Raw genomic sequence first — 27,826 nt, 5'->3', positions numbered from 1 at the left:
GAAAGATAGTAGGTTTTAGATATGCAAATGTAAGAGTTATTTCTTTTTTTTTCTTTTTCCCCTACGCAGGGACCCCCCTGCACGGCACAGCACTCCCTGCACACATCAGCACTGCGCGTGGGCCAGCTGCACACGGGTCGAGGAGGCCCGGGGCCTGAACCGCAGACCTCCCATGTGGCAGATGGACGCCCCAACCACAGGGCCAACTCCGCTTCCCTGTAAGAGTTATTTCAAGAAAGGATTGAGAGGTAAGAAAGAAGGGAAAGGCATGGAGTGAGGTTGGAAAGTGCACAGCATTTTTGGGACATGTGCATAAATTTGGTTTTACAGCCCAAGAACCATACTGGGAGGTTGGCTGGGATCTGTTTGTGGTGGGCCTCAAACGTCAAGCTGAGTTCAGATCTCATTCTGTGGACACCCAGGAGCTCCAAAAGGGTTTTAAGTAGTAGAACTTTATTTCAGAAAGATTGGCCTGACTGGTACCAGTGCTGTGATGTCTGGGCCCTGTTGTCTGACATTTAGGGAACTTGCACCACTCAAAGGAGACAAAAGCCTTCACAGTTTACAAAGCACTTTCTCATGTTATCCTGGCCTTAACTTCCCAAATAGGACTAAAGGATATATCACTTCTTCAGCCCCATGTAAGACAAAGAGACAGTCAGAGATAACTATTTCAAGCCACAAGAGGCCCCAGAAAACCAAGACAGAGTACCACATCCTCTGTTCAGGACAACCACATGTGAATGAATCACAGCCACTGTCTCTGTGGTCTCTGTAGTAATCATGGGTTTTTTTGTTTTTTGTTTGTTGTTTGGTTGGTTGGTTTTTTAGGAAGTACCAGGGATTGAACCCAGGACCTCGTACATAGGAAACAGGCACTCAACCACTGAGCTACACCCATCCCCCTCTGTAGTAATCATGAATCACAGAGCAAACCTAGGGTTTCCAGGTTGGCGTGGACTCCTGCTCACACATCAGACATCCTGACATATTTTTTTAAGTGTTAAAAAAATGTTTGACCTATAATAAGCATACCTAAAAATGTTTAAAATATAAATGTACAGTATAATAAGTGACCACAAAATTTATCATCCAAAACAGAACCCATTTGAGAGTGAATAAGGGTACTATTAATAATTAAGCTGGAGCAACAGACTTAAACCAGGACAGATCCAGGTAAAGACTATGTTCACCTCATAATCATTTATAATGGTAAAGGAAACCACCTCCTAGTTAAGAAAACCCCTGTATATCTCCTCTAGATCATGCTCCTTTCCCTTCACCTCAAGATGCAACCACTATGATTACCTGTTTAGTCATTTCCATTTTTAATTGCTGTATTTTATTTAAAGATTTATTTATTCTGCCCCACCCCCGACCACTGTTTTCCGCTCACTGTCTGCTCTCTGTGTCCATTTGCTGTCTGCTCTCTGTGTCTGCTCGACTTCTCTTTAGGAGGCACCAGGAACGGAACCTGGGCCTCACATGTAGGAGGGAGGCACTCAATTGCTTGAGCCACCTCAGCTCCCTGCTTTGCTGTCTCTCTCACTGTCTTTCCTTTTTGTGTCTCCTTGTTGGGTCATCTTGTTGCATCAGCTCACTGCACCTGCCCATCATGCTAGTTCACTGTTTGCTCATCTTCTCCAGGAGGCACTGGGAACCGAACCCGGGATCTCCCATGTGGTAGGCGGGAGTTCAATTGCTTGAGCCACATCTGCTTCCCAATTACTATATTTTAAAGTTAGGAATTCTCTATCCCAGGAGAGCAAGGACAAACCATATAATACAATGGTATAGGAGTCAGAAGAGCTAGTTCTAGTCTTGGTTCTAACACTTACTAGACTATAATCCTATTGTGCAAGTCATTTAAATATACTCAGCCTCGGTTTTCTCTTCTGTGAAATTCTAAAAATCATCACTGAGAGGGAGGTGTATGAGAGTTATTTGCAGTAAAGAAACAACTTGGGATATTTGACACTGTTTATATCCACACAAAGCAATGACTCTTCCTCATTATCATGAGAAATTACCATTTTCAAAGGATGACACAGGCTTCATGGGCTCCTGCTACCTTATTTAAAAGCCAAAATAAAAATATCTCCTTCACAGCATTTCCTTAGTTAGATCCAGTTGAAAGGAATAATAAGGTTAATAAGAACAGTTAATAAAAGATTAACTACTAAGCCTAGAAGCCACACCAGTCCTTCTGTACCTGCTGTGCAAACCTTTCCTCCCTGGCAGCCTGACATTTGGGGGCTTTGCTTTCCAGAGGATGCTCGTTTAATATTCACAAAGAAAGTTATGTGATGGAAGCTTGTTAACTCTGGAAACAGAAAATAAACTGTTCGGGCCACCTCACCTGACACAATTAGGCTCTGAGTTATATGTCAAATTACCATAAGCAGCTCCAGCACTCTGGCTCCCTCCTGTGAGCATCCCTGCAAAGCTCCATTTGCCTTTCTTGGCTACTGCTTGTAGTGAATTAAATATATAAGTTGGAGTCAAAGATTAGGCCATAGACCTTCCAACATTTGATCTACAACAGGAAAAACCCTTTGTTACTTTGATGAAATTGTGCTAACTCTAGTTCTAAAACAGGGGTCTCATACTCAAAAGCCTACAAGAGCCAGTGAATTTGACTGGGTAGGGACCTGGGGACATGCCCTGTCTGAAGGGGAAGCCATTACTCAGCCCTGGCATTGCAGCTTGCAGAAATGCGGGTCTAGTGTTGCCAACTTCTTCAATTTTTCAAGAGAAGCCAGAAATTAATATTTTATGTAAAAAATCATCTGGCTTATAAATATGGGCTACTAATTTTTCTAAAAAGGAAAAATTCTGTGACCTCTATAGAATCTGGACCATAAATCTGGTTCTAAACCTGGAAGAAAACTTAAGAGTACACCAAGTCCAATCCCCCTCATTTTACAGATGGGGAAAGTGAACCCTAAAGAGAACAAATGGTTTTCCTATGAGCAAATCAGTTCAACAGCAGAACCAGATCTACAAGGGTTACCTGCTTTCTGTCTCCTGCATCATTTTTCATTTCACTAATGAGAAGGTTAATGGCTTTAGGCTAATGAAAAAGTTAACACACCAAAGTCTAGCTTAGAGTGAGCCCAGAATATCATTGATTTATCAGTCTAAATTTTTTTAGTCTATCTGGCTCTGGTCGATTATATGAAGCAGCATAATATTAACGTGCAGTAATGGAGTACTGTTAGGGCAGGCCATTTTCTTGCACATTGATTTTCACCTGACCTGGAGCATATCACTGCAGCAAGGTCCTGCTACGTGAAAGGAGGGGTTAGTGTATTCCCATTGGGGAAGGGGATTGGTACCGCTGTCAGTCCAAGACAAGCAAGGCTCACTCAGCAAGAGAAGATTAAGTACAAGACTTACATACCCTCCCATTAACCTCAGTGGGAGTTGTGCTTACAGGAATTGCAGTATCAGCAGTTGAATAGAGACTGGAATGAAGCAGGAAAGCTCAAGTCAGAGGTTATTATTAGGATTGTACAATTCTGGTTTCATATTTGCAAAACAGCTCATTTTTAATTTTAGTGAGATCCCCCTCAACCCGTTCTCAGGGCAGGGTCCACAAAAGGACCCTTGTTTGGACCCAAATTGTTGTGTGCAACTGAAGAAATTTGGCAGATGACAGAAGTTAGGACAGGTGCCAACAATGTCTAGAAAACACACTCGGCTGTTTTTCTCCCACTGGCCTTCGGGTTCATAATATCCCACTGTTAGTGATCAGTGCCTAGGATGGTCCCTGGCACATAACGGGTTCTTAATAATTAGTGCATGAAAGAAAGAATGGAGGGATAGGTTCACATTCCTTACCAGACTCATTTAGTAGAATTCCTAATCTATTAAGGCAGAATTAATGACTACCTTGGCTGCTTCCTTGGAGCCATCCAAGGAAAGATCAAGAATCAACAAGAGGAAAAGGGTCTGCTGCAGTCTTGGCACAAAGCCATGCCCTTTTTAGCTATGCACGGCTGGGTATGGGAGTATTCTATTCAGGCTACTGTCAGGCCTCTCCCAGTAGGTAAGCTGAAAAGCTTCTGCAGGCTTCCATGATTTTTTAATAAACTCTTCCCCTGTGATAACAAGGGATTGGCACCATAAGCAAGTAAGAGAAAATCTGTTCCTTAAACTAAGTCCTATATCTTTTGAGAAAAAAAAAAAAAATAGGCCCCTCTCTCTGTGGCTCTGTTGTTAGTAAAGATAATCTTAAAATGTATAAAAGGATTACAAAAGGTGAATAATTGTCGAATCTAGGTGGTAGGTATCTGAGTATGAGCTACAGTTCTTTAAACCAGGGGTTCTTAACCTTTTTTGTTCCACAGATCCCTTTGCCAGTCAGGTAAAAACCATGGACCCCTCACTAAGTCCACACTATACTGTGTATTATTTAATAAATATATCACACCCACACCAACACATCCCAACAAGAATAATGTTTTTTTGAATTTCAATTCAAGCTCATGGACCCCTTGGTAAGAACCCCTGCTTTAAACTTTACTGTACATTTGAAAATTGTTATAATAAAATGTTCAGGAAAAAGTTCCTGCTGTCAAAAGAGCTACTGGGGAAGTGGACTGGACCCAAAGGATAGAGCATCCGCCTACCACATGGGAGGTCTGCGGTTCAAACCCCGGGCCTCCTTGACCTGTGTGGAGCTGGCCCATGCACAATGCTGATGCGCGTAAGGAGTGTCATGCCACACAGGGGTGTCCCCTGCGTAGGGGAGCCCCATGCGCAAGGAGTGCGCCCCGTAAGGAGAGCCGCCCAGCGCAAAAGAAAGTGCAGCCTGCCCAGGAATGGTGCCGCACACACGGAGAGCTGACACAACAAGATGACACAACAAAAAGAAACACAGATTCCCAGTGCCACAGATAAGGATAGAAGCGGCCACAGAAGAACACACAGCAAATGGACACAGAGAACAGACAACTGGGGGTGGGGGGGTGGGGAGGGGAGAGAAATAAATAAAAAATAAATCTTAGGAAAAAAAAAGAGCTACTGGTAGTTTCCTTAAACCATGCTCTGGCAGTAAAAGAAGCATTGGTCTTTAGTTGGTCCTGACGTCACATGCTTACAGCAACCATATAGATCTAGACTAATAGTAATGAAACCATGTGCTAGATACTTTTTCAAAGAACTTTATACAGATACATAGAGATGTTAAATATTTTTCTCAGGGCCAAAATGCTTATAAGTGGCAGAGTTGGGGAAAAAGAAACTATAGCTTGGCATTAGTGCTTTGCTCTTAAGCATCTTCCTAAACTGCCTCTCCCTCTTAAAGGAAAGGAAGCCTCTTTCATAAGGGCTTGTACTTTCCAAGTTGTCTATTTCACCTAATCTGAAACTTTAAACTGTTCATGGCATTTTTCCCTGGCAAAACATGCCTACTTGAATTTTATATTATCTAAGACATATTTTTCTAGATAAGTCAAATATCCTTCTTTAAGCGTATACTTTTGTTAGAAGATAACATATAACGTATGCCTTTCTTGGAAAAGAACAATATGAATTTCCATATCCCAGCCCAATCTCATCACTTAACATCTTTAGGGGGAGCTAGGAGTTTGGAGTGACAAGTGAAAGGCTAATACCTCCTCTCCCCCTAAACTGAGAAAAACCTAATAAACCAAATAACCAGACCACCCTTTCTTTTCACCATTTCTCCTTGGCAGGATCATATTGTGTGCAAGGATAGTGAAGTATGTTTAATCTCAGCTGTACCATGCTAAGTAGTAAGTAGTAGTAAGTCAGGGTCTACAAATGAACCCACTCAGAAATCAGAAAAGGTCTCCAATTTTAACAGCTTTCTTAAAAGAAGTCTATCCTGTAGAATAAATTCTCTTACCTTTAATCAGAAATCCCTCAGGTCATGCGAGCTTCCCCTTGAGTTAAGAGAAACCAGTTCAGGTATTCTTATTAAAACTCCTCAATTGCTTGACAGCTATTATTTAAAAACTAAACTATCAGCTCTTTGATGACAAGGACCATAACTTACACTTTTCTGTGTCCCCCCACAATGTCTTCAAGTACAAGTGGACCTGAATTTATGTAATCATTCCTGGACCTTTCCTCAATGTTCTTAATTTCTAATGATTTAATCATCTTTAATTAAGGAAACTAGAACTGAGTCCAACAAATATTTTCCTTTTATAAAGGAAAAGAAAATCCATCATGGTTACATCTCCATGCTTTCTCTCTTTTTTTTTTAAAAGATTTATTTATTTATTTATTTATCTCCATTCCCCCCCCCCCAACCTGGTTGTCTGTTCTCTATGTCTATTTGCTGTGTCATCTTCTTTTGTCCTCATCTTCTGTTGTCAGCAGCACGGGAATCTGTGTTTCTTTCTTAAGCATCATCTTGTTATGTCAGCTCTCCGTGTGTGCGGCACCATTCCTGGGCAGACTGCACAGGGCAGCTCTCCTTACAGGGTGCACTCCTTGCGCGTGGGGCTCCCCTACACGGGGACACCCCTGCGTGGCAGGGCACTCCTTGCATGCATCAGCACTGCGCATGGGCCTCCAAGCTCTCTTTTAAAATTACCAAACTCTCTTCCTAATCCAGTTAGGGTTTACTGCAAACAGTCACTATATTCTTATGTTATCAGTCATTAAGGTGAACTGAGGTCCAAGAGATTTATTAGTAATTTGTTTTCTTTATTCTACTGCAAAAAAAAATTTTTTTCTTGTCATGTTTTAAAGATACATTACCTTAAGAGCATTTCTCCCAAATTTGATGTAACAATCTTTTGGCATGATTAGCATGACTTTGATTGAAGTTCTGTTTAATGACAAAAAGTCCAAAAGGTGCTATGCAGATCAGAGTTGATTTTTTTCTGATACCCTCTGCCAACTGTTATTTCTAAAGCCTTTCTTAAAGCTTATTGACCAAGCCTTAAGTCTACCATTCAGTTCCATTTCTGACCACTATGCGGCACCAGAACTTTGAATAAATTAAGAAACAGAAAAACAGCCCGATCTCTTAGTGATTCGTTGTTGAACCTTTAATATCTTCTAAAAAGAATTAATTTCTCCTTATCAGTATCTGAGAATATATTGCCTTCTTACCATTTATTCTTCTGGTCTGTGCTAGAGGGAAGAGCAGGTTAAAAAACATATGCAAGTCATTTGTAAGCTCCCTGCTCACTACTGGTTTTATCTTCCAGTCAGCTGTAGATTCAGCAGCTTTTCTTTGTGCCACAGCAGCCTTTAGAAACATCAGAGAGGCACCTGGACTTGGAATTGCCAGACTCTTCTGCAAGCTTGAATGGATCTGTGATTATAACCTGTCAAAAGGCAAACAAAAACGAAAACACAAGTTAAAGACTAATGCTTTTATTTTATTTAGGCTAATTAACCTAGAAGGGAGAGCATTTTTCACAATTCCACTAGGTCCTGAGAGTAGCGTCAGTCATTCTGCTGTAAAGGAGGCCTTCTCTTCCTGAAGCTTCTAATCAAGTTATTTCAACTTTCAAAGCAAACTTCATTTTATGCTTCTTAAAGGTGGTCCCTGTTGGACCAGGAGAGTTTCTTCTGCTCAGTTGAGTTTGTTGTGTTTTGGTTTGGTTTGCGGCATTTCCATTTGTACGTGCTTTTTGTTCCTTTGGAAATGAGATACCAAAATGCTGAGAAACTTCTCCCCTTCCCTTACTCTAATCCCTTGAAGCACGTGTTCAAGACAAGAAGGCAAGTCATAGACATCAAGACCATCATTAGCAATTGCTGATGTGCAAATACTGAGGTTGCCAGCATCAAGGGCCAGCCAGATCTCAGGGCAAAGTGTGTGTGTGGGGGGGGGGGGGATTTCCAAAAACACAAGAGGGCTAAGTCTTTATTTCTCCCTCTTTCACCCCTAAATGAGATAGCTCCAATAGCAGCACTAGTGGGACCAGAGGAAAGCTAGGCACAAAAGTGACCGTATGAAATCAAGAGCAAGAACAAGTAACCTTAAATAATGACAGTTGATTCATTCAACCTAAGTTTACACCCTTACTACTGCAGATACAGGGGTGTACAAGACAAGAACAGACCGCACACTAATGAAGCAAAAAATCCTATGGACCATCCTCTTCATTCAAGTAACTTACTTGTGGCCTTGGCCTCTCTGGCCCTCAGTTCTTCCTTTTCTAAAATGAAGAGGCTTCCCTGTTGATGTAGAGGGGGACTGGACTTAACCATCCCAGGGTCCACAGGATGGAGGAATAAAGTATGGATTAGAGTGGACTTACTGGTGTTCTGAGGACTATTGTGATTAGTAATGGAAGAAATTGTAATATTGATGTGGAGAAAGTGGCCACAGTAGCTGCTGATGACAGGGAGAGGGAAGAAGAGATATGAAGTGGGTGCATTTTCAGGATTTGGAGTTGTCCTGGGTGGTGCTGCAGGGACAGATGCTGGACGTTGTGTGTCCTGCCATGGCCCACTGGGTGGAATGGGGGAGAGTGTAGAGTACAATGTAGACCACTGTCCATGTGGTGCAGCAGTACTCCAAAATGTATTCACCAGGTGCAGTGATTGTACCACAATGATGGAAGAGGTTGTTGATATGGGAGGAGTGGGGTAGGGGGGGTGGGGGTTATATGGGGACCTCATATTTTTTTAATGTAATATTTAAAAGAAAATAAAGAAGAGAAAAAATAAAAACAATGCCAAAAAACTAATTAATAAATAAAAATAAAATGAAGAGGCTTGCCTGGATCTGGGTTCCCTACAAGACAGACCAGCATCTGGCAGGAGATGGCCAACCTGCCACTGCCAGATCTTCACACCCATTTCCTCTTCTCAGTGCATTGGAACTTTCCTGGAGGGAAGAGTTATCCTCTCCTGTTTTTTACCCAGGAAAATGATTTTTCATACCCTTCTTGTTCCAACACCTATCTACCATTAGGAGGTAGTGATATTAAGACCACTTCTAACTACATGCTCCTAGCCTTAAAAAATCTCAAGACTTAAAGGAAATACAAGGTTGGATGAGTCGTCCTTTCTAGCAGCTACATTCTGTGATTCTAAGAGAAGTATAAACATGGAGAGGTAGTGCGGCATACTACGTAGAATGCCTAGGCAGAGTGTCAGGTCTAGAAGCAGATGCAGGTTCAAATTCACCACTTTTTATCTGTGTGACCTTGGATGAGTAAATTAATCTGAGTCTCAGTTTCTTCATCTGCAAAATGAGGATAAGGGTTGTCACAAGGACTAAATAACATAGTTCCTTGAACATATTAACTGTTTGATAAGGGTTAGTGCCTATATTGTATTATTCCAAGTGTGGCTCATACTATTACTACCACTGCTAGCTGTTGAAGGCAGTGCACAGCAAAAATCCTATTTGTGTCATTTCAGATGCTGCAATGTTTTAACAATGTTTTCTAATAGCAAAACTCACTTAATTTTTTAGGATTAAGAAGAAAAAGAGCTCTCAGAAACAGTCTTCACTAAGTCAGTCCCCAAGAGAAAGCAGCACCTTTCTTTACCCTTTGTATCAACTAATAAAAAGACATAAGTACATGCAATTCCCTGCCTGCCTGTACTCTACTGAAGGGTTTATCATAAAGGTCTTCCACGAAAAAGATAAGACTGTCCTCTCCCAAGAGTACAAGGTTATATTTCTAGAACACACAGCTATTTCATTTTTTTTTTAATCTTCCCTCACTGTCAGTTACTCCATTTCAAAAACTTGGAAATGATCCAAAGACACTGGCACATCTGCAGGCTGAAAGAAGTATGACAAAATAAAAAGGAGACTTTATGTTGGGATAAACGAGTTCAAATATGCAGAATGTTACAATTCGTATCTGAGGTCAGGAAGCCTCCCTTACACTGCGTGCGCACTAGGAGAGAGAACAAGGAAAGCTACAGTGGAAGAACACAGTCTGCTGCAGCCACAAACTCACTGAACTACATTATTTACAGCCTGAGTACAGTGGAAATGTCCTGGCTGGAGGAAAGACTCCTTTTCCTTAAAACTGTAATCTTCTGACAGCTCTTATGGCCATTATTAGGTGAACTAGGGTACAGGAGAACCAGAACAAAGAAAACATTTCAAAATAAATATTGATTCTGACTAGCAAGGTTATGTTATCAGTGAATTCCCCAGAGGTGTAAAATACCAATCTCATATTTGTGAAAAGTTTAATGGACTAAAAAGCCAAGAATCAAATTTCTCTACTTTCCAAAGAAAACATCTCCTCCAAAAAAACAGAATATGAATAATAGCAGAGTAATCAAGAATTGAAAGAGCAAAGAGAGTAACAAAAGGAGGGAAGCAAATGTGGTTCAAGTAGTAGGGCCTCTGCCTACCGTATGGGAGGACCCAGGTTCAATCCCTGAGACCTCCTGGTGAAAAAAAGGAAAAGCATGCCTGCGCAGTGAGCCAGAGCCCACGCAGTGAGCCAGAGCCCGCGCGGTGAGCTGAGTATCCATGCAAGTGCCCGCACAGTGAGCTGAGCGCCCACACGAGTGCCCGCGTGGTGAGCCAGTGCCTGCACAGTAAGCCAGTGCCCGCACAAGTGAGTCACACAGCAAGATGAAGAGGCAACAAAAGAGACCAAGGGGAGAGTCAGAGTGAAGCGCAGCAGAGACCAGGAACTGAGGTGGTGCAATTGACAGGGAGCCTCTCTCCACATCAGAGGTCCCCAGGATCGAATCTCTCTGAATCCTAAAGGAGAAAGATGAGAAGAAAAGACCAAAAAAAAAAAAAGATACAGAAGATCATGCAGCAAATGGACACAGACAGCAAAAACAGCAGGGCAGGGGCGGGGGCAGGGGCGGGGGCAGGGGCGGGGGCAGGGGCGGGGACAGGGGCGGGAACAAAAAATAAAATCTTTTTTTTAAAAAGTAACAAAAGGAGAAAAGGCACAAGAATTAACTGATAGAACTGATATTTCAATAATCACTACAAAATAGAGTGGGAGAAGTTCTGACAGGCAAGAGTCTTGAAATTCATCACTAAGCCTGCTCTATACAATAAACTATTATAAATTAATAAATGGGTTAATAAAAAGAATTATGGCAGCACAGTATAGGAGAAAAGGCAAAAATACATGAAAGAAAAAGGGAAAGAGGAATGCTAATATCTGTCATAACGACTGTCTGCCTTCTTCATAGGATAGCTGTGAGAGATTACATGAGACAAACTGCTTTAGAAAATGCAATACCAATATTTAAGTTACTATAGTAATTCTAAATATGAACCTAAAATATTTTAGAAAATAACCATTTAAGGGTATAATGGGATACTGGCCCAAATATATTTTTAAGAAATTATGATATGATAAATGTTAGCAATACAAAACAATGGAGAAATGATGATTATTTAATTAATGAGGCAGGAAAACTTGAAATAGTTAATATTTGGAAAAAAAACTGTCATACTCCTACCTCAATACTTAAGCTTAAATAAATTGTACATGGGTTAAAATTTAAATGTGAAAAATGAAACAATAAAAGTACTAGAAGAATCTTCATGCTCTTGGATTTGGCAATGGATCCTTAGACATGACATCAAAAACACAAGCAGCGGGAAGTGGACTTGGCCCAGTGGTTAGGGCGTCCATCTACCACATGGGAGGTCTGCGGTTCAAACCCCGGTCCTCCTTGACCCGTGTGGAGCTGGCCCATGCGCAGTGCTGATGCGCGCAAGGAGTGCTGTGCCACACAGGGGTGTCCGCCGCATAGCGGAGTCCCACACGCAAGGAGTGTGCCCCATAAGGAGAGCTGCCCAGCGGGAAAGAAAGTGTAGCCTGCCTAAGAATAGCGCCGCCCACACAGAGAGATGACACAAGATGACGCAACAAAAAGAAACACGGATTCCCGTGCCACTGACAACAACAGAAGCGGACAAAGACGCAGCAAATAAACACAGAGAACAGACAACTGGGGCAGGGGGTGAGGGGGAAGGAGAGAGAAATAAATAAATAAATCTTTAAAAAAACAAAACAAAACACAAGCAGCCAGAGAAGTGGCTGTGACTCAATCAGTTGGGCTTCTGTCTACCATATGAGAGGCCCTGGGTCCCCGTTTCCTTGTGAGAGCAGGCTCGCCAGCCAGCACCGCGGAGAGCTGCCCAGCCCTCAAGCACACAGAGAGCCTCCTGGCCTGCAAGCGCCACAGAGTGTCGCCAGCTGGCAAGCTCCGCCAAAAGCCGACTCAGCAAGGTGATGCAACAAAAAGGGAGACAAGGAAAAACACAGAAGAGCCACAGTGAATGGACACAGAGAGCAGACAGCAAGCAAGGTGCAAGGGTGGGGGGGATAAATAAAAAAATAAAAATACAGACACAGAAGAATGCACAGCAAATGGACAGAGAAAGCAAACAGCAAGCAAAAAGCACAAGAGGGATAAATAAAACCACAAGCAGCTAAATTAATAATAGATATTGAACCATCAAAATTTAAAACTTTTGTGCACTGAAAGACACTATCAAGAAAGCAAAAAGACACCCACAGAATGAGTGAATGGGAATAAATATTTGCAAATAATATATCTGATAAGGGTTTGGTATCTAGAACACTAGTATATAAAGAACTCTTACAATTCTACAACAAAAAGACAAACAATTAAAAAATGGGCAAAGAACATAAATATACATTTTTCCACGGAAGATATACAAATGGCCAATAAGCACAAGAAATGATGCTCAAGATCATCAATCATTAAGGAAATGCAACTCAAACTACCATGAGATATCATCTCAAAAATACTAGGACGGGGAAGCCAATGAGGCTCAGTGGCTAAGTGCTGGCTTCCCACATACCCTGACCCTAGTACCTAAAAAAAAAAGGAAAAAAAGAAAGGATGGCTATTGAAAAGAAAAAGCAAAACAGGCATTGGTGAGGATGTGAACCTCACTGGAACCTTTATACATTGCTGGTGGGATTATAAAATGGTATCGACACTGTGGGAAACAGTTGTTTTTTTCCTCTCAAATTGTATTGGTCCTGGGGAAAGGGAAGCAGGCAGGGTCCCAGCAGTCCTCACTGTTTCCCATTGCGTCGATGGGCGGTTCACATGCTAGGGGAGGCCAGGAAAGCCTCAAGCTTGGTTGGGTGCTGAATTACCTTACAACCCAGCAATTCCACCCCTAGGTATGTACTCGAGAGAACTGAAGACAGGTGTTCAGACAAAAACTTGTTCATGAATATTTGTAGCAGCATTATTCACAAAAGCCTGAAAGTGGAAAGAGCCCAAATGTCCGTGACCCTGATGAATGGATAAATGAAATGTGGTACATACATACGATGAAATATTATTCAGCTATAAAAAGAAATGAAGTACTGACGCATGCTACAACATGGATGAACCCTGTAAACATGCTAAATGAGAAAAGCCAGGTATAAAACACCACATAATGTATGATTCCATTTATATGAAATGCCCAGAATAGGCAAATCCAGACACAGAAAGCAGACTAGTGGTAGCCAAGGGATTGGGAAGTGACTGCTTAATGGCATGGGAGTTCTTTTGGGGTGAAGAAAATGTTCTGGAATTAGATAATGGTAACTGTTACACAGCATTATGACTACTAAAACCCACTGAATTGTACACTTTACAATGGTTAAAATGGTGAATTTTACCTCAATAAAGGAAAAAAGTATTAGAAGAAAATATAGGTAATTTAGAAGGTTGACATGGGGCAGGCCTTTCTAAGCATAACATCAAGGGCAGAAACCATAAAGGAAAAGACTGTATATAAAAATTGAAAGCAAATCAAAAGACAACTAATAAGCTGAGAAAAAAATATGTGCAACACATGATAGACAACATCATACAAAGCAATAAAAAAGGCTAATCAACACTAATAGAAAATGGTTAAAAGAACTAAACAGGAGTTAAACATAAATGAAAATACAAATGGTCAAAATACACCAAAAAGTTCAATATATATACAAAATAAAACAACAAATCATTTTCTGCCCTTCAGTCAAGCAAAGGTTTGGGTTTTTTTCCAATAATATGCAATATTGGCAAGAGTGCATGGAAAGGGAGCAGGTGTAGCTCAGTAGTTGAGTGCCTGCTTCCCAGGCATGAGGTCCCAGGTTCAATCCCTGGTATCTCCTAAAAAATAAAATGGGAAGTGGACTTGGCCCAATGGATAGCGCATCCACCTACCACATGGGAGGTCCACAGTTCAAACCCCAGGCCTCCTTGACCCATGTGGAGCTGGCCCATGTGCAGTGCTGATGCGCGCAAGGAGTGCCGTGCCATGCAGGGGTGTCCCCCACGTAGGGGAGCCCCACGCGCAAGGAGTATGCCCCAAAAGGAGAGCGGCCCAGCATGAAAGAAAGTGCAGCCTACCCACAGAATGAGAGAATGGGAATGGAATAAATATTTGCAATACAACAAGATGACACAACAAAAAGAAACACAGATTCCCAGTGCCGCTGATAAGGATAGAAGCAGTCACAGAATAACACACAGCGAATGGACACAGAGAGCAGATAACTGGCGGGGGGGAGGGGGAGGGGTTGGGGGTAAAGGGAGAGAAGTAAATAAAAAACAAATCTTTTTTAAAAAAAGCACAAGAAAAAGGTATTCTCATAAATTACCAGTAGACCTGAAGAAGCACAATTTCCCTTGTGGGCAATTTAACTAAATTTATTAAAAGACTTAAAATATGTGGGTATAACATGCATCTTTGTTTTAAAGATATCTCTTAACCTTTTTATGGCCCTTCACACCTTTGAGAATCTGATGAAAAATGAACATATACATACACATATTTAATACAATTTTAAGGGGTTCCTGGATACCCTGAAATCAATTTGTAGAACACCAAGTTAGGAATCTGATGTATCATTAGGATTGAAAAAGTGAAGACATGAAATGATTTCAAATATTTTTATAGAAACCCATTTTATAGTTACAAATATGCTAGAAATAAGTTGTGAATGGCTATCTGCAAGGAATAGAGATTTTTTCTGGTTTTAGTCATCTGTGACAAGTGTGATGGTTTGTTTTATTATTTTTTAGAAATAATTTATTGAGATGAAATTCACGTAACATAAAACTAACCATTTTAAAGTGAACAATTCAGTGGCATTTAATATATTCACAATGTTGAGCAACCACCACCTCTATCTAGTTCCAAATATTTCCATCACTCTTAAATAAAACCTCTTACCCAGTAAGCAGTTTCTCCTCAGTCCCCCATCCTCTCAGTCCCTAGAATCTATTAATGACTTTTTAAATGGTTCTCTGTTTAAGATAGAGAACTGAAAACCAAGCAAACCTTTGATTCTAAAGCAGAACAACATCCAGGTGTTGGCAACCTCTCTCCAACTGGTCTGATCAGAAAAGCTTGGGAAAATCGTGAATTCTTCAAGATGGCTGAGGTTTCTTCATCTACTTCAACCATTTCACCTTCCTGAAGGGGAACATGAAAAACACCTATTAAGAGATGCCATGGGAAGTAGATGTGGTTCAAGCGATTGAGCTCCTGCCTACAACATGGGAGGTCTGGGTTCGGTTCCCAGTGCCTCCTAAAGAAGATAAGACAGCAAGCTGATGCAATAGACTGGCGCAGTGAGCTGATGCAACAAGAGACACACAGAGGAAAACATAACAAAAGACACAACAAATCAGGGAGCAGAGGTGGCTCAAGTGATTAGGTACCTTCCTCCCAAATGGGAGGTCCCAGGTTCAGTTCCCAGTGCGTCCTGAAAAAAAGAAGACCAGCACACAACAAACAGACAGAGCAAATGCAAACAAAGAGGGAGAGGGGAGAAATCAACTTTTTTTTAATCCCCCCTCCCAAAAAAAGAGAGATGCCACTTTAGCTTCAATAGAAGAAAAAGATCCAGAAGTTTTACTGATGAGGGGCATGTTAAAATGAAAGACTATAACTTCTGACAGTGTGTTCTCTCACGTTCAGATCCTGCTGCTAGTTTCATGTTTATCTCCAGATAGAATTGACCAGTGCCATATTCAATTTTCCTTTAGTGGCAATGCTGAAAAAAGGACACTCATTGCTCCAACGTGTAGTCTCTGCTTAGAGGCAGGATGTGGAAAGCCACTATTCTCTGAGCTTCACCTTCTTCATCTCTAAAATGAGCGCTCTGGACTAGCACCAGTGATTTGCAAAGTATATTTCTTTCAATTCCAGGGTCTCTGGAAGGTGTGTAAAGGACCCAATCCTTGGGAAGCAGGAGTGAGCATCAGAGGTTCTGGGCTGCCCAAGCCTTGCTTCCAACAGATAAACTCTGCGTTTATCCCTTCATATATTGAGGTTTTGTAAATCAATACCTAACACATAGCAAGTATTGAAAAAATACTATTTTTATTGTTATATTTTTAGTATATGTTATATTATTGTTGATGTTTGTTTTTTTTTTTTTTTTTTTTAAAGATTTATTTTATTTATTTCTCTCCCCTTCCTCCCCCCCACCCCAGTTGTCTGTTCTCTGTGTCTATTTGCTGCATGTTCTTCTTTGTCCGCTTCTGTTGTTGTCAGCGGCACGGGAATCTGTGTTTCTTTGTGTTGCATCATCTTGTGGTGTCAGCTCTCCGTGTGTGCGGCGCCATTCCTGGGCAGGCTGCACTTTCTTTCACGCTGGGCGGCTCTCCTTACAGGGTGCACTCCTTACACGTGGGGCTCCCCTACGCGGGGGACACCCCTGCGTGGCAGGGCACTCCTTGCGCGCATCAGCACTGCGCATGGGCCAGCTCCACACGGGTCAAGGAGGCCCGGGGTATGAACCGTGGACCTCCCATGTGGTAGACGGACGCCCTAACCACTGGGCCAAGTCCGCTTCCCTATTGTTGATGTTTTAAATAAGATTAAAAAACAATTCTGCTATTAAAACATGTCTTCTTGAAAACCACTAGGCCAGATAGATGTTCTCAAAGGTCCTTTCCATTCTTGAGTCTAGGAATCTTCTGGAGCAGGCAGTACAACAAGAGACAGTACATTGGTGAAAAAACGATATGGCTCCACTGCACCAGGGAGTATTTAAGAAATTTGGAGATGCTATTTGGCCCCCAAAAAAATCAGAAGACAGAAACAGTAAGTCCATCCACCTTTGGAACAAATAATGATTGTATCTTCTGTTTACTGAGCTGCCAAGACGTACAAACTGTTTTGCTGTATTGTTGCTAATCCTTAGAGAAATTCTGCAAAGTAGGTTACTATGTCTACTTTGTCCATGGAGTAAACTGCATCTCAGTTTTGGTGAGTTACCCAAGTTTACCCAGGTAATAAATGAGAGAGTCAGAATTTGAACCCCGATGTCTGATTCCAAAGACCTGTACTTTTTCCATTTTGAGAGAACAAAGCCTACTCTCCAAAGAGTAGTAGACACACCGATTAGTGTCATCGTTAAACACTAACAATTCCTAAATTCCACTGTACAATTAAACAACTGAAATACTGTTACACAGTACCCCTATTACTTTCCATCCCACTTCTCCATAGTTCCATGAATCCTATGTCTCAATAAGGTTTCAGAATAAAAATTTTTCTTAGGTGTGATAATGGTATAATGGTTACATAGGAGAATGTTTTATTCTTAGGTGTTGCAAGCTGAAGTATTTGAGGATAAAATATCATGATGTCTGCGACCTACTTTCAATGGTTCAGCAAATATTTATTTATTTATTCATCTAGATAAAGCATATATATAGCAAAATGGCCACAATTACTGAAATAGATAATGGGTATATGGGTATTCATTATACTATTTTTTTTAACTTTTCTGTATTTTAAAACATTTTTATAATAAATATTGGGAAAAACAAGCCTTCCAGTTCCACTTAAAACAGACACACACAAATGAACCAACCAAGAGAAAAATGAGCAGCAAGGTCAAGCAAAAGTACCTGGGGCAAGGGGAAGAGTAGGAACAATGCCAAAAGACATGGAAATTCTTATTTACCTTAAATGTAAAATTTGCATCAAATATTAGTTCTTTTTCATGCCCTGTGATTCCTCCATTGTAAATAACTTGGCATCTTTTGGCTAGTCCTATCTTAGGGAGTTTGAAGAGGCGAAATGTAGCAGAAACAAAACGAAAGTCACCTAAAAACAAAATGTATTCATGGTTCATCTTTAGCACTCTGACAGTTATTAGAGGATGTTGGCAGATGAAAAGGAAACATATTATAAAGATGATTTTCTTCTTGGTATGCCAGCCCATATCTCTCTAGGCACTCTATTTACTGAATGACTACAAAGTGCTTGACTAAATACCAAACTCTGGGGAGATTTCCAGATCACATAGTCTTCCTTGATGAGACTCACTCAGTACACACTTACTAATCACCAAATTTGAACCTTTCAGGTTGCACTTATAATAGTTCCTACTGTTGTTTCTTACCAATAACTCTTTCAAGTTCCTTGTTTTGAATTGTTACTGGATTAGCAGTGACCAAACGTGGGGCGCAGAACCCAACTTTTTGGGCAAGGATGGCAAGGTCCTTCCAGTACAAAGCACCTCCCAGGCATTCACCTAAAAAGAAAAAAGGAAAAAAAAGAAAAATCACAGACCAACCAATACAACTAGGTATTAAGGGAGTTACTCTTCTGTATAATTGATTAGGATCCGAGTTAAAACATAGGCCCTAGAAATGAAAGTTAACCTGAATGTCCCCCCTTGGTCTGGTAAGTCAGGGTTAAACCTGTGTATGCTAGCTAAGGGTCTCCAGGAACCACTCTTCAGCACAGTCACTAATACAGGGGTTCCACTCAGCTGCGAACATGTTTGTATTTGGTCATATCCTGAAAATTTTGTCTGTGTTATATAAATAAAAATGTATAAAAAGAAATTATAAAACTGCCCCTCAAACCCAGATTCTCATAGTGATCTGCTTCTATAATAATAACTACTTCCAATGTTTAAAGCATTTTCAGGTTGTTGTTTTTTCAAGTACAAAGACATTCATAGAAGTTTTATGCATTACATGAACAAATTGGAAATAACCTAATTGATCACCAATAAAGGAATGCTAAAATAATATATGGTATAGTGCTCTATAATATAAACCTTTTTTAAAAGTTTTCAAAAATTTTGTGCTTAGGAATATGCTAGTAAACTAAATCAGAATACTATAGCATGCTCCCAAAATCCTTACACATATACACATACACACACACAAAAAAAAAAGACTAGGGGGAAACGGGCTTTGCCCGAGTGGTTAGGGAGTCCGTCTACCATATGGGAGGTCCGCGGTTCAAACCCCGGGCCTCCTTGACCCGTGTGGAGCTGGCCATGCGCAGTGCTGATGCGGGCAAGGAGTGCCGTGCCACGCAAAGGTGTCCCCCGCGTGGGGGAGACCCACGCACAAGGAGTGCGCCCGTGAGGAAAGCCGCCCAGCGTGAAAAGAAAGAGCAGCCTGCCCAGGAATGGCGCCGCCCACACTTCCCGTGCCGCTGACAACAGAAGCGGACAAAGAAACAAGACGCAGCAAATAGACACCAAGAACAGACAACCTGGGGAGAGGGGGAAATTAAATAAATAAATAAATCTTAAAAAAAAAAAAAAGACTAGGAAGTTATATATCAAAATGTTAAAGAGGTTATCTCTGGGTTATAATATTACAAGTACTTTTTAAAAATTTTTCCAAGTTTTTAAGAATATCCATTTATTATTCCATGGCATGAAAAAGTTATGCAATTTATTTTCAAAGTAAGAACTTTTGATTTAATAGTCAGACTAACCACACACATGAAAATTATCTCCTCCATCTCTAGAGACTCTATTGAAATGACAGTAAAAAAGGAATAAAGAACACAATAATGATGTTCATAGGAAATCAAGAGGGTATCAGCTCTGGAACAGGTGCCCTCATTCCCACACTACAATTTTCAAAGTATTTTTCACATTCATTATCCCACTTAATCTTCAAAACAGTCCTTTAAGACAGGTTGTATTACTGTCTGCATTTACAGTTTGAAAAACAGGGACTTAAAGAGATTCATTAAATTGTTCAAGGTCACACCATTCTGACCTAATCTTAAGTGTTCCCACACCCTGTAGCTTCACCCTTGCTATTAGCAGCATGGAGCTCTATATGTGAACAAGTAAGTGACTTAAAAAAAAAAAAAAAAAAAAGATAGTATTAGCATGCACACACAAAAAAACCTACCCCATAAAACTTTGTGTGTCCTGATTTCTTCTGGCAATTCAAGGCTAGCATAGACGTCACTGAAATATAGCTCCCCACCGTGCTGAAACAGAACCATGTGAATCCAAGCAAGATTAAAGATTATATTAGTCTCAAATAGCAAAGGAAGGAATGGGGGAATAAACCAATTAAAAAAAAACAAAACAAGAGTAAGTGCTTTGTGAACAAATAACAGTCAGCAGTCTCCCTTACTTACCAGTCGTTTTACAATCAACAGTCGAACATCGAGAATTTTTTTTCAGTGCGCTATCCTAATAGTTTGCCTTTTCAAGAATCTCTCTCCTAAATAAAGATACTCAGATTACCTAAATTTTTAGGCAATCTGAATCAAGTGCAGCCTCAGTTCACTGTATAAACTGTATAACTAACAAAAGATATAAACAGTATTCATAAACTCTTATCCCTTAAAAATGATCTTAAGTTGCTAAAAAAAAAAGTTGTTAAAATAAAATGATCTGAAGGCAATGGAATTATGAGTAACTCTCCCCACACACACCACACTGCTTTCAAACTTTCTCTAAGGTTTAATTTTATAACAGCACATTGTGTTTTTAAAATATTGTCCTTAAAATCTCAGGCAAATGAATGATAAGAAACTTGAGATATTATTTAGCTAATTTCAAGAGCATGAAGGTCTAGATTCTACAATAGCATCTCTACCTTTTATAAGAACATCTTGATGAGGATAGCTGTAGTAGTTTGATATGGTTCATGAATTTCAAAATAGATATTGGATTATGTTTGTAAACTGGTCTATACCTGGGCGTGATTAAATTATGATTAGAGCTTTGATTGGGCCACATCAGTAGGACATTGAGTCCCCGCCCCTTGGTGGGTGGGGACTCACAGATAAAAGACATGGCAAAGCTCAGAGTTAGAGTTTTGATGCTGCTGTCTTGAGCTGGAGCCCTGGGAAGTCAGCACACAGAGGAGCTTGGTCGTGAGGAAAGAGAGAAGGCCCAGGGAAGAGAAACAAGCTGTTCACCTAATAGTCTACAGCTGGCCTTGTGGAGAGAGGCAAAGCCTAGAGAGCCTTATAGTCTACAGCTGACCTTCTGGAGAAAACAGAAATGCTGAGCCCGAACAGAAATGAACCCTGGGAAGAGAGGAACCCAGGAAGCCTGAACACACGCAGATATTGGCAGCCATCTTGCTCAAACATGTGGCAACAGACTTTGGTGAGGGAAGTAACTTATGCTCTATGGCCTGGTAACTGTAAGCTTCTATCCCAAATAAATACCCTTTATAATAACCAATGATTTCTGGTGTTCTGCACTAGCACCCCTTTGGCTGACTAATACAATAGCAATCTGGTTATTAAATCATTTTTACATAGATATTCTTATTTGATCTCTAAGACAGTCCTGTATACCAAAATCTCAGACTCTGGTAATTCTATTAAAACCATGAAGATAGAAGGTATAGAGGTCTTGCAAAGAAGATGCAAAAGGGGAAGTGGACTTGGCCCAGTGGTTAGGGCGTCCGTCTACCATATGGGAGGTCTGCGATTCAAACCCCGGGCCTCCTTGACCCGTGTGGAGCTGGCCCATGGAGCTGGCCCATGCGCAGTGCTGATGCGCGCAAGGAGTGCCCTAGCCATGCAGGGGTGTCCCCCGCGTAGGGGAGCCCCACGTGCAAGGAGTGCACCCCATAAGGAGAGCTATCCAGTGCAAAAGAAAGTGCAGCCTGCCCAGGAATGGCGCCTCCCACAGGGAGAGCTGACACAAGATGACGCCAACAAAAAGAAACACAGATCCCTGTGCTGCTGGTAACAACAGAAGTGGACAAAGAAGATGCAGCAAATAAATACAGAGAGCAGACAACCTGGGTGGGGGGGAGGGGAGAGAAATTAAAAAATAAATCTTTAAAAAAAGAAGAAGAAGAAGATGCAAAAGTTCCATCTTCTATAACTTCCCAAAGAGCTGGAATTCTGGCAGATAAGAAATACGCAGCTCTGAGAAACACTGTATGCTAGAGGAGCGTATGTTCATAGCAACCTTCAGTAGTGAGTCCAAAGGTTCCTGCATCTCCGCCTATGCCATTCTAGGATCATGTACAGGAGTTACCAGGAGAGACTATCAATAAAGCAAGTATTTCAACACATTCAATAACAATCCTTACTCTCAGATTTATCCCTTTTGCAATCTGAGAGGGAAAGGAAACTGTATCTAGTATATCCCTGCCAATGCCCTGTTTGGCCATCCCTTTTTAACGCAGCTGCTAAACAAAAAAAGAGTGTGAGCTCTCAGCTCAAGGAGCAAGAATAGGACAAATCCCATCTGCTCACACTGATCTTTAAAGAATCCTTGTCTTACTCTTCGCCTCACCTTTAGCACTCGATACACCTCCTGCAGCACTTGTTCTTTATTAGGCACAAGGTTAATGACACAATTTGATCTAAAAAACAAAACAAAACAAAACCAGATGGAATATCAAGCAAATTTATATACTACAGAGATCTTCAAATCCTTTTAGTCCCCAAAAATGGCTCCCATAATTTTCTCAAAGTCACCATTCTTCTTGCCTCCCCCCCTCTCTTCTGCACACTCACTTTTTTCCCAAGGTACAGGAGATAAAAAAGGGTTTAAAATCTCAATAAATTGTTAGCAAGTTTGAGTGTACAGAAAAAAAGTCAGGCATGGTTCTTATTTGTTTTTGTTCTGATATTCACCATGCAACAAGATGAAACCTGAAATAAGACGCCTACCGCATGAGGTATTTCTTATTATGCCACACATAAATATGCTAAGTACCCCTAAGGCAGCTCTACTAAAGCTATCATTTGGGCATGATTTGACAAGAACACAGAGCAAAGAGAGAACTTACAGAATCCTGAACTTTGTTTTCATAGTGGTAAAATATATATATAACAAGATTTACCATTTTAACCATTCGTAAACTCTGTGGTATTCATTACATTGACAATATTTTGCAACCTACACCACTATCTATTCCCAAAACTTTTTCATCATGCCAAAGAGAAACTCTGTACCCATTAAGGAATAACTCCCCCCCACTACCAACTCCTTCTTCTTCTCAGCCCCTGGTAACCTCTAACCTACTTTCTGTCTTCATATCATCCTAATATCATCGTAGATATTTCACATAAGGGAATCATAACAATGTTTGCCCTTTTGTGTCTGGCTTTTTCAATTAGCATAACGTTTTTAAAGTTCATTCATGTTATAGCATGTATCAGATCAATTTCTTTTTATAGTTGAGTGTCCTAGACTTTGCCATGAAAATAATTAATAGTAAAGTTAGCAGGTCATTGTGTATTGTGTGAGCAGGCTTAGTGATCTTGCTGGCTTTTGGGCTCATTGGTTTATTTGTTAATTTTAAAGTAAGTTCTCCTGGGCTAGCGTGTTCTGCTGCCAGCAGACTACTAGTGATTCAGAGCAGCAACCTCCCTTTACCAAGACACATTAAGTGTAGTTTTAACACCCTAAGTAAGAGGCAATTCAGCAGAAAGTGGTGGCGTTTGTGGGTTCAACCGGAAATGGGCTATATTCATAATAGTAAGGCTATATATAGACCTACATAACAATATCATAACTCTCATTCTTGATTCCAGCCTCTCCCAATTTCTCTATGTAGCCATGAATGAAAGTCACATTGGGCATCTGGAAGCCATATTTTTCCATATGATATTCAAGGTAGTTTCTGGCCACTTCTACCTAAAGGAAGAAAAATATCAATTTGATCATCAACATTGTTTGAATCCATTATTTTTCTCCTAAAATTTTCCCATTACTAAATGAAATTTACTTTCCCCAGACTATTATGTATAAGCATACAGGGTTCCTCTGGGCATGGAGGATATACTACCACTTGGGACAACTCAGTGGGGCAAAAACTCCCTGCTTGATACACAGGCTATGTTTAACAAATTCATTTAAAAATAAAATCTTCCAGGGTAGTTTTTCTGCCTGTGGACGTCACCAAGGAAGCATCGTTTAAGTCTTTCCTCCCACTGCTTTCACATCTAAGTCAGAGTCTCTTAAAGAACCCAAACAGCTCTTCATGGAAGGGTTGAGCTTTGAGTCTGAGGAGCCATTTTGCGCAATGAGGAATACTCAAGGATAAGGACTGTGCGGTAATGAGTGATATAAACACCAAGTGCTCCAGGAGCTTTGGGTTTGTCATGTGCCACTGGTGAAAAGGTGGATGCAAACATAAATGCAAGGCCATGACAGGTGGAGGGAAGAGTTGTGGAACCAAAGAGGTCTGTCTCAAGAGAAGATTCTCAAAGACCAGGTGCCCACCTAACTGTGCAAAAGATCATCATTGGCAGTACTAAACAAGATACTGAAGAACATTACCTAAGAGTAATAAGCAGTATGGGAAAAGTGAAGTGATTGAAGTCATGACTGACTGAGGCAGTGGAAAGAATAGAGAGACTTTGTAATATTTGATAACCATGACTCTGTGATAAGACTGTTTTCAGAAATACCATAGTGTGAATGGCCACAACTGTGAAATAAGGAAAGCCCTGTTCTAGAGATGGCGAGTGCTTCATCCAACCAAAGAAGCTGAAGTGGTTCTGGAAACTTCGATGAATGGCAGCTATGGAGGCGGTTTTGGTAGGAATGACAACTCTGGCCATGGAGGAAACTTCAGTGGCAGTGGTGGCTTTGGTGATAGTCAAGATGGTGGTAGAAATGGTGGCAGTGGGGATGGCTATAATGGATTTGGTAATGATAGAAACAAATGGAGGTGGCGAAAGCTACAATGATTATGCCAATTATAACCATCAATCTTCAAATTTTGGACCCATGAAGGGAGGAAACTCTGGAGGCAGGAAACTTTGCCAAACCATGAAACCAAGGTGCCCATGCCAATTCCTGCAGCAACAGGAGCTATAGCAGTAGCAGAAGGTTTTGTTTATGCCAGGAAATAAAGAATAGCAAGAGACAGAGCCACAGAAGTGACAGGGAAGCTATGGGTTACAACAGGTTTGTGAACCCAGCCAAGCACAGTGTGGGAGAGTCTAGCTGTTAAAAAAAAGACATGCTTTAGATAATACTCACGTATATGAGTGAAATACTTGAGGACTATATTTACAAGTAGTTGTATAACATGTTATTTTGGTTTCTGTTCTGTGGAAAGTATAAAGCATTCCAATAGTTTTAACAGACCCATACTATTGATTGCTAAATGTAATAGTCTGATCATGATACTGAATGAATGTCTTTAAAAAAGAAAATCTAAAAAATAAAATAAAAATAAAATAAAAACAAAAAGGGGAGCAGATGTAGCTCAGCAGTTGACTGTCTGCTTCTCATGTACGAGATCCTGGGTTCAATCCCTGGTACCTCCTAAAAAAAAAAAAAAAAAGAAAGGAAATCTTTCAGGATGGCAGAAGGAGGGAAAAGAGATCAGTAAGTTATCATGATAATTATATGTCACATCAAACCTCTGATTTTGTGTTCTCCTAAAAGATGCCCTAATCGTCCAAGTTCTCAGCTTCCAGGACAGGAAACTAGTGGGACAAAGAAGCATTACCAAATAGCATCCTTTATAATTATCCTTGAAGAGTCCGAAAGGAAACAACTTTTTCTCTAAAAAAGAATGTTTTTGAGGATTTTTTCCTTGTCCTCCAAACCATCACCTCACCTGACTTTCTGTCATGTCTATTCCAGTGGCATGACCCTTCTCACCAACCAGCTGACTCAGTGCATAACAATCTCTGCCACTTCCACTACCCAGGTCCAAAATCCAGCAGTTTTCTAGACATTCTGGAATGACCAGACCGCAACCATAATACCTGGAAATGGGGGGAAAAAAATTCCTCTTAAAGATTAGAAGATATGGAAATTCTAAATCTTATAAATCCTTCCTCCCTCCTTTCCTTCTTTCCTTTCTTTTCCCCTTCCTTCCTATCTTCTATTATTCATTCATATTTCTATTTAGGCATTTACACTCTCCCACTAAACTGGGAATTTCATGAAGGTTGGGACTGTATCTGCTTTGTTTGCCACTGTACTGTTGGGCACTGTGCCAGGTTAAGATTTAATAAGCCATCTAAAATAATTTGTTAAATGAATGAATTTAGGTATTAGCTAAGCATCAAATTCTGGCCCAGGACTATGCTAGTTACTGAGGAGGAAATCTAAGGGAAGAGTCCCATTTTCTAGGTATATTTACTCTAGCTAGAGAGAGAAAACAAAAACACAGAAATCATTTTCCATGATTACTGGCAAACTGAGTGGCACGGGCAGTTCCAAACTCAACTGCAGCAGTTTGGAGAACCAGGATGCCCAGGGATTGGAAAAAGCTTCCTGAATATGTAGAACATCAGAAAGGCGTTGAAGGATGGGCAGGGTTTGGACAGGCAGAAAGGAGAAGGAAGAGATTCCAAACTCATAACTGCATGCTGGGCAGACAGAAATCATCTTTGCTGTGGTGATGGGAGTGAGAAGGGGAAAGGTCTGGCTAGTGTATGGATCAGTGGTAGCCAAGGTTGGTTATGAAGTGGGGGCCAAGTTGTGGACAGTCTTGAATGTCAAGTACAGGAGTGTGAATGTATCCTGTCAATGACAGAGGGTCTGTGGAAGTTCTTAAACAGGGCAGTAAGATGATCAGTGCTCTGCTTTTAGAGTTTTACCATGGAGAAGGCAAGTCGAATTGGACTGGAGGAAAGGGATTGTTTCTCTAGTTGGGGCATCATCGCTTCTTAAGAAAGCTGCAGTCTTAAAGTCTTTAAGTGCCTGGAGAGGATAGCGCAGGGCACGCTACCTCAAGGCCACGTCCTCGTGCACATTCTGCAGGGCTTCCCGGATGTGCCTGGGAACCTGCCGGGCTGCAGTGACACAGGCTCTGGTCTGGAGATCTGCCGATTTCTTCAGCACCTGCCCGTAGTAGGACTGACCCGGCGGGGTGAGAGGTGGAAACGGGAAGAAGAGCTGAAACTGGTGTCTAGAAAGTGAGGGCTCCCGCTGCGCCTCGCCCCACCCCCACCCCACCCCCACCCCACCCCCACCCATCCAGGCCGGGCGGGCCTTTGCTTCCTGCAGAACTTCCAGCCCAGATTCTGCCCAGCCGTGGCCCCAGGCGTGCCGGGAGCAGTTGAGCCGGCCGCGCCGGGCCTCTTGAAGCCTAGGCCTCCCTCCTGGACCACGTCCCACCTCAGCCAGGCCGTGCCGCTCTCACCTGCACGTCCTTCCGGATCTCGGCGTCGCGCTGGGCGGCCACTGCCAGGGAGGGGGGGAGAGTGGCTGAAAAGGCGACAGGCCGAGGGAAGGGCAGGTGGGGGGCAGGGAGCAGGGGAGCCGCGAGGGGCTGTGGGTAAGGGGCGGGCTGGGGCCTGGGAGGGGAAGGGGCGCGCTCCACGGGGCAAAGGAGGGCGGCAGGGGCGCGCCGTGCAGCTCGGGGCGGGCTGGGGTGGCTCGCGTTCTCGCGCAGCTCGCGGCAGCAGAAGGTCCGGGGGAACTGCCCGGCTGCGGGTGGGGAACCGAGGGGCGCGCGCACTCACTATCTCCTCGGTCTCTGGGCTCCAAAACCTGGGTCTCCACAGCCCAAGCGCGTCCGCGGCCCCGCCCCGGGCAGGAGGCCTGACCCCTCCCCGCAGGCCAAACTCCTAGCCCGCGCCCTGCGGCAGGAGGAACACGCCACCGCCGCCAGTGGGCGGTCAGGCGTCGCCCTGGCGTAGCCTGACCGGTTCTAACGTCGCTGCTCGGGTCCA

General features: G+C 41.8%; 1 protein-coding gene and 1 long non-coding RNA gene across 2 annotated transcripts; one reads left to right on the top strand and one right to left on the bottom strand.

The window, feature by feature from the left end:
• Positions 1-180: 180 nt before the first annotated feature.
• Positions 181-9,531, top strand: LOC131278700 (uncharacterized). The gene is made up of 2 exons (XR_009186108.2): positions 181-248; positions 9,422-9,531. It is a non-coding gene; the product is annotated as an uncharacterized lncRNA (long non-coding RNA).
• AS3MT (arsenite methyltransferase) lies at positions 7,017-27,826 on the bottom strand. The gene is made up of 11 exons (XM_004478835.4): positions 27,617-27,826; positions 27,295-27,335; positions 26,881-27,008; positions 25,759-25,909; positions 23,683-23,819; positions 22,470-22,539; positions 20,104-20,185; positions 18,336-18,467; positions 17,895-18,037; positions 15,254-15,388; positions 7,017-7,313 (listed from the first exon to the last, which is right to left on the bottom strand). Coding segments are annotated over exons 1-11 (1,128 nt in total). The 5' UTR covers positions 27,618-27,826; the 3' UTR covers positions 7,017-7,205.

The sequence above is a fragment of the Dasypus novemcinctus genome, chromosome 6, assembly GCF_030445035.2.
Source record: "Dasypus novemcinctus isolate mDasNov1 chromosome 6, mDasNov1.1.hap2, whole genome shotgun sequence".
Taxonomy (NCBI): Eukaryota; Metazoa; Chordata; class Mammalia; order Cingulata; family Dasypodidae; genus Dasypus; species Dasypus novemcinctus.
The sequence above is the reverse complement of the archived record's forward strand: the minus strand, read 5'-3'. Positions and strand labels throughout refer to the sequence as shown.

Bases quoted from the DNA above. Each gene is read 5' to 3' on its own strand.
- AS3MT (XM_004478835.4), bottom strand. The intron at 22,540-23,682 runs GTAGGTCTATAT...TTTGTTTTTTAG, and splicing joins GAGAGTTATGATATTGTTAT to ATCAAATTGTGTCATTAACC. The intron at 20,186-22,469 runs GTGAGGCGAAGA...GTTCTGTTTCAG, and splicing joins AGGTGTATCGAGTGCTAAAG to CACGGTGGGGAGCTATATTT.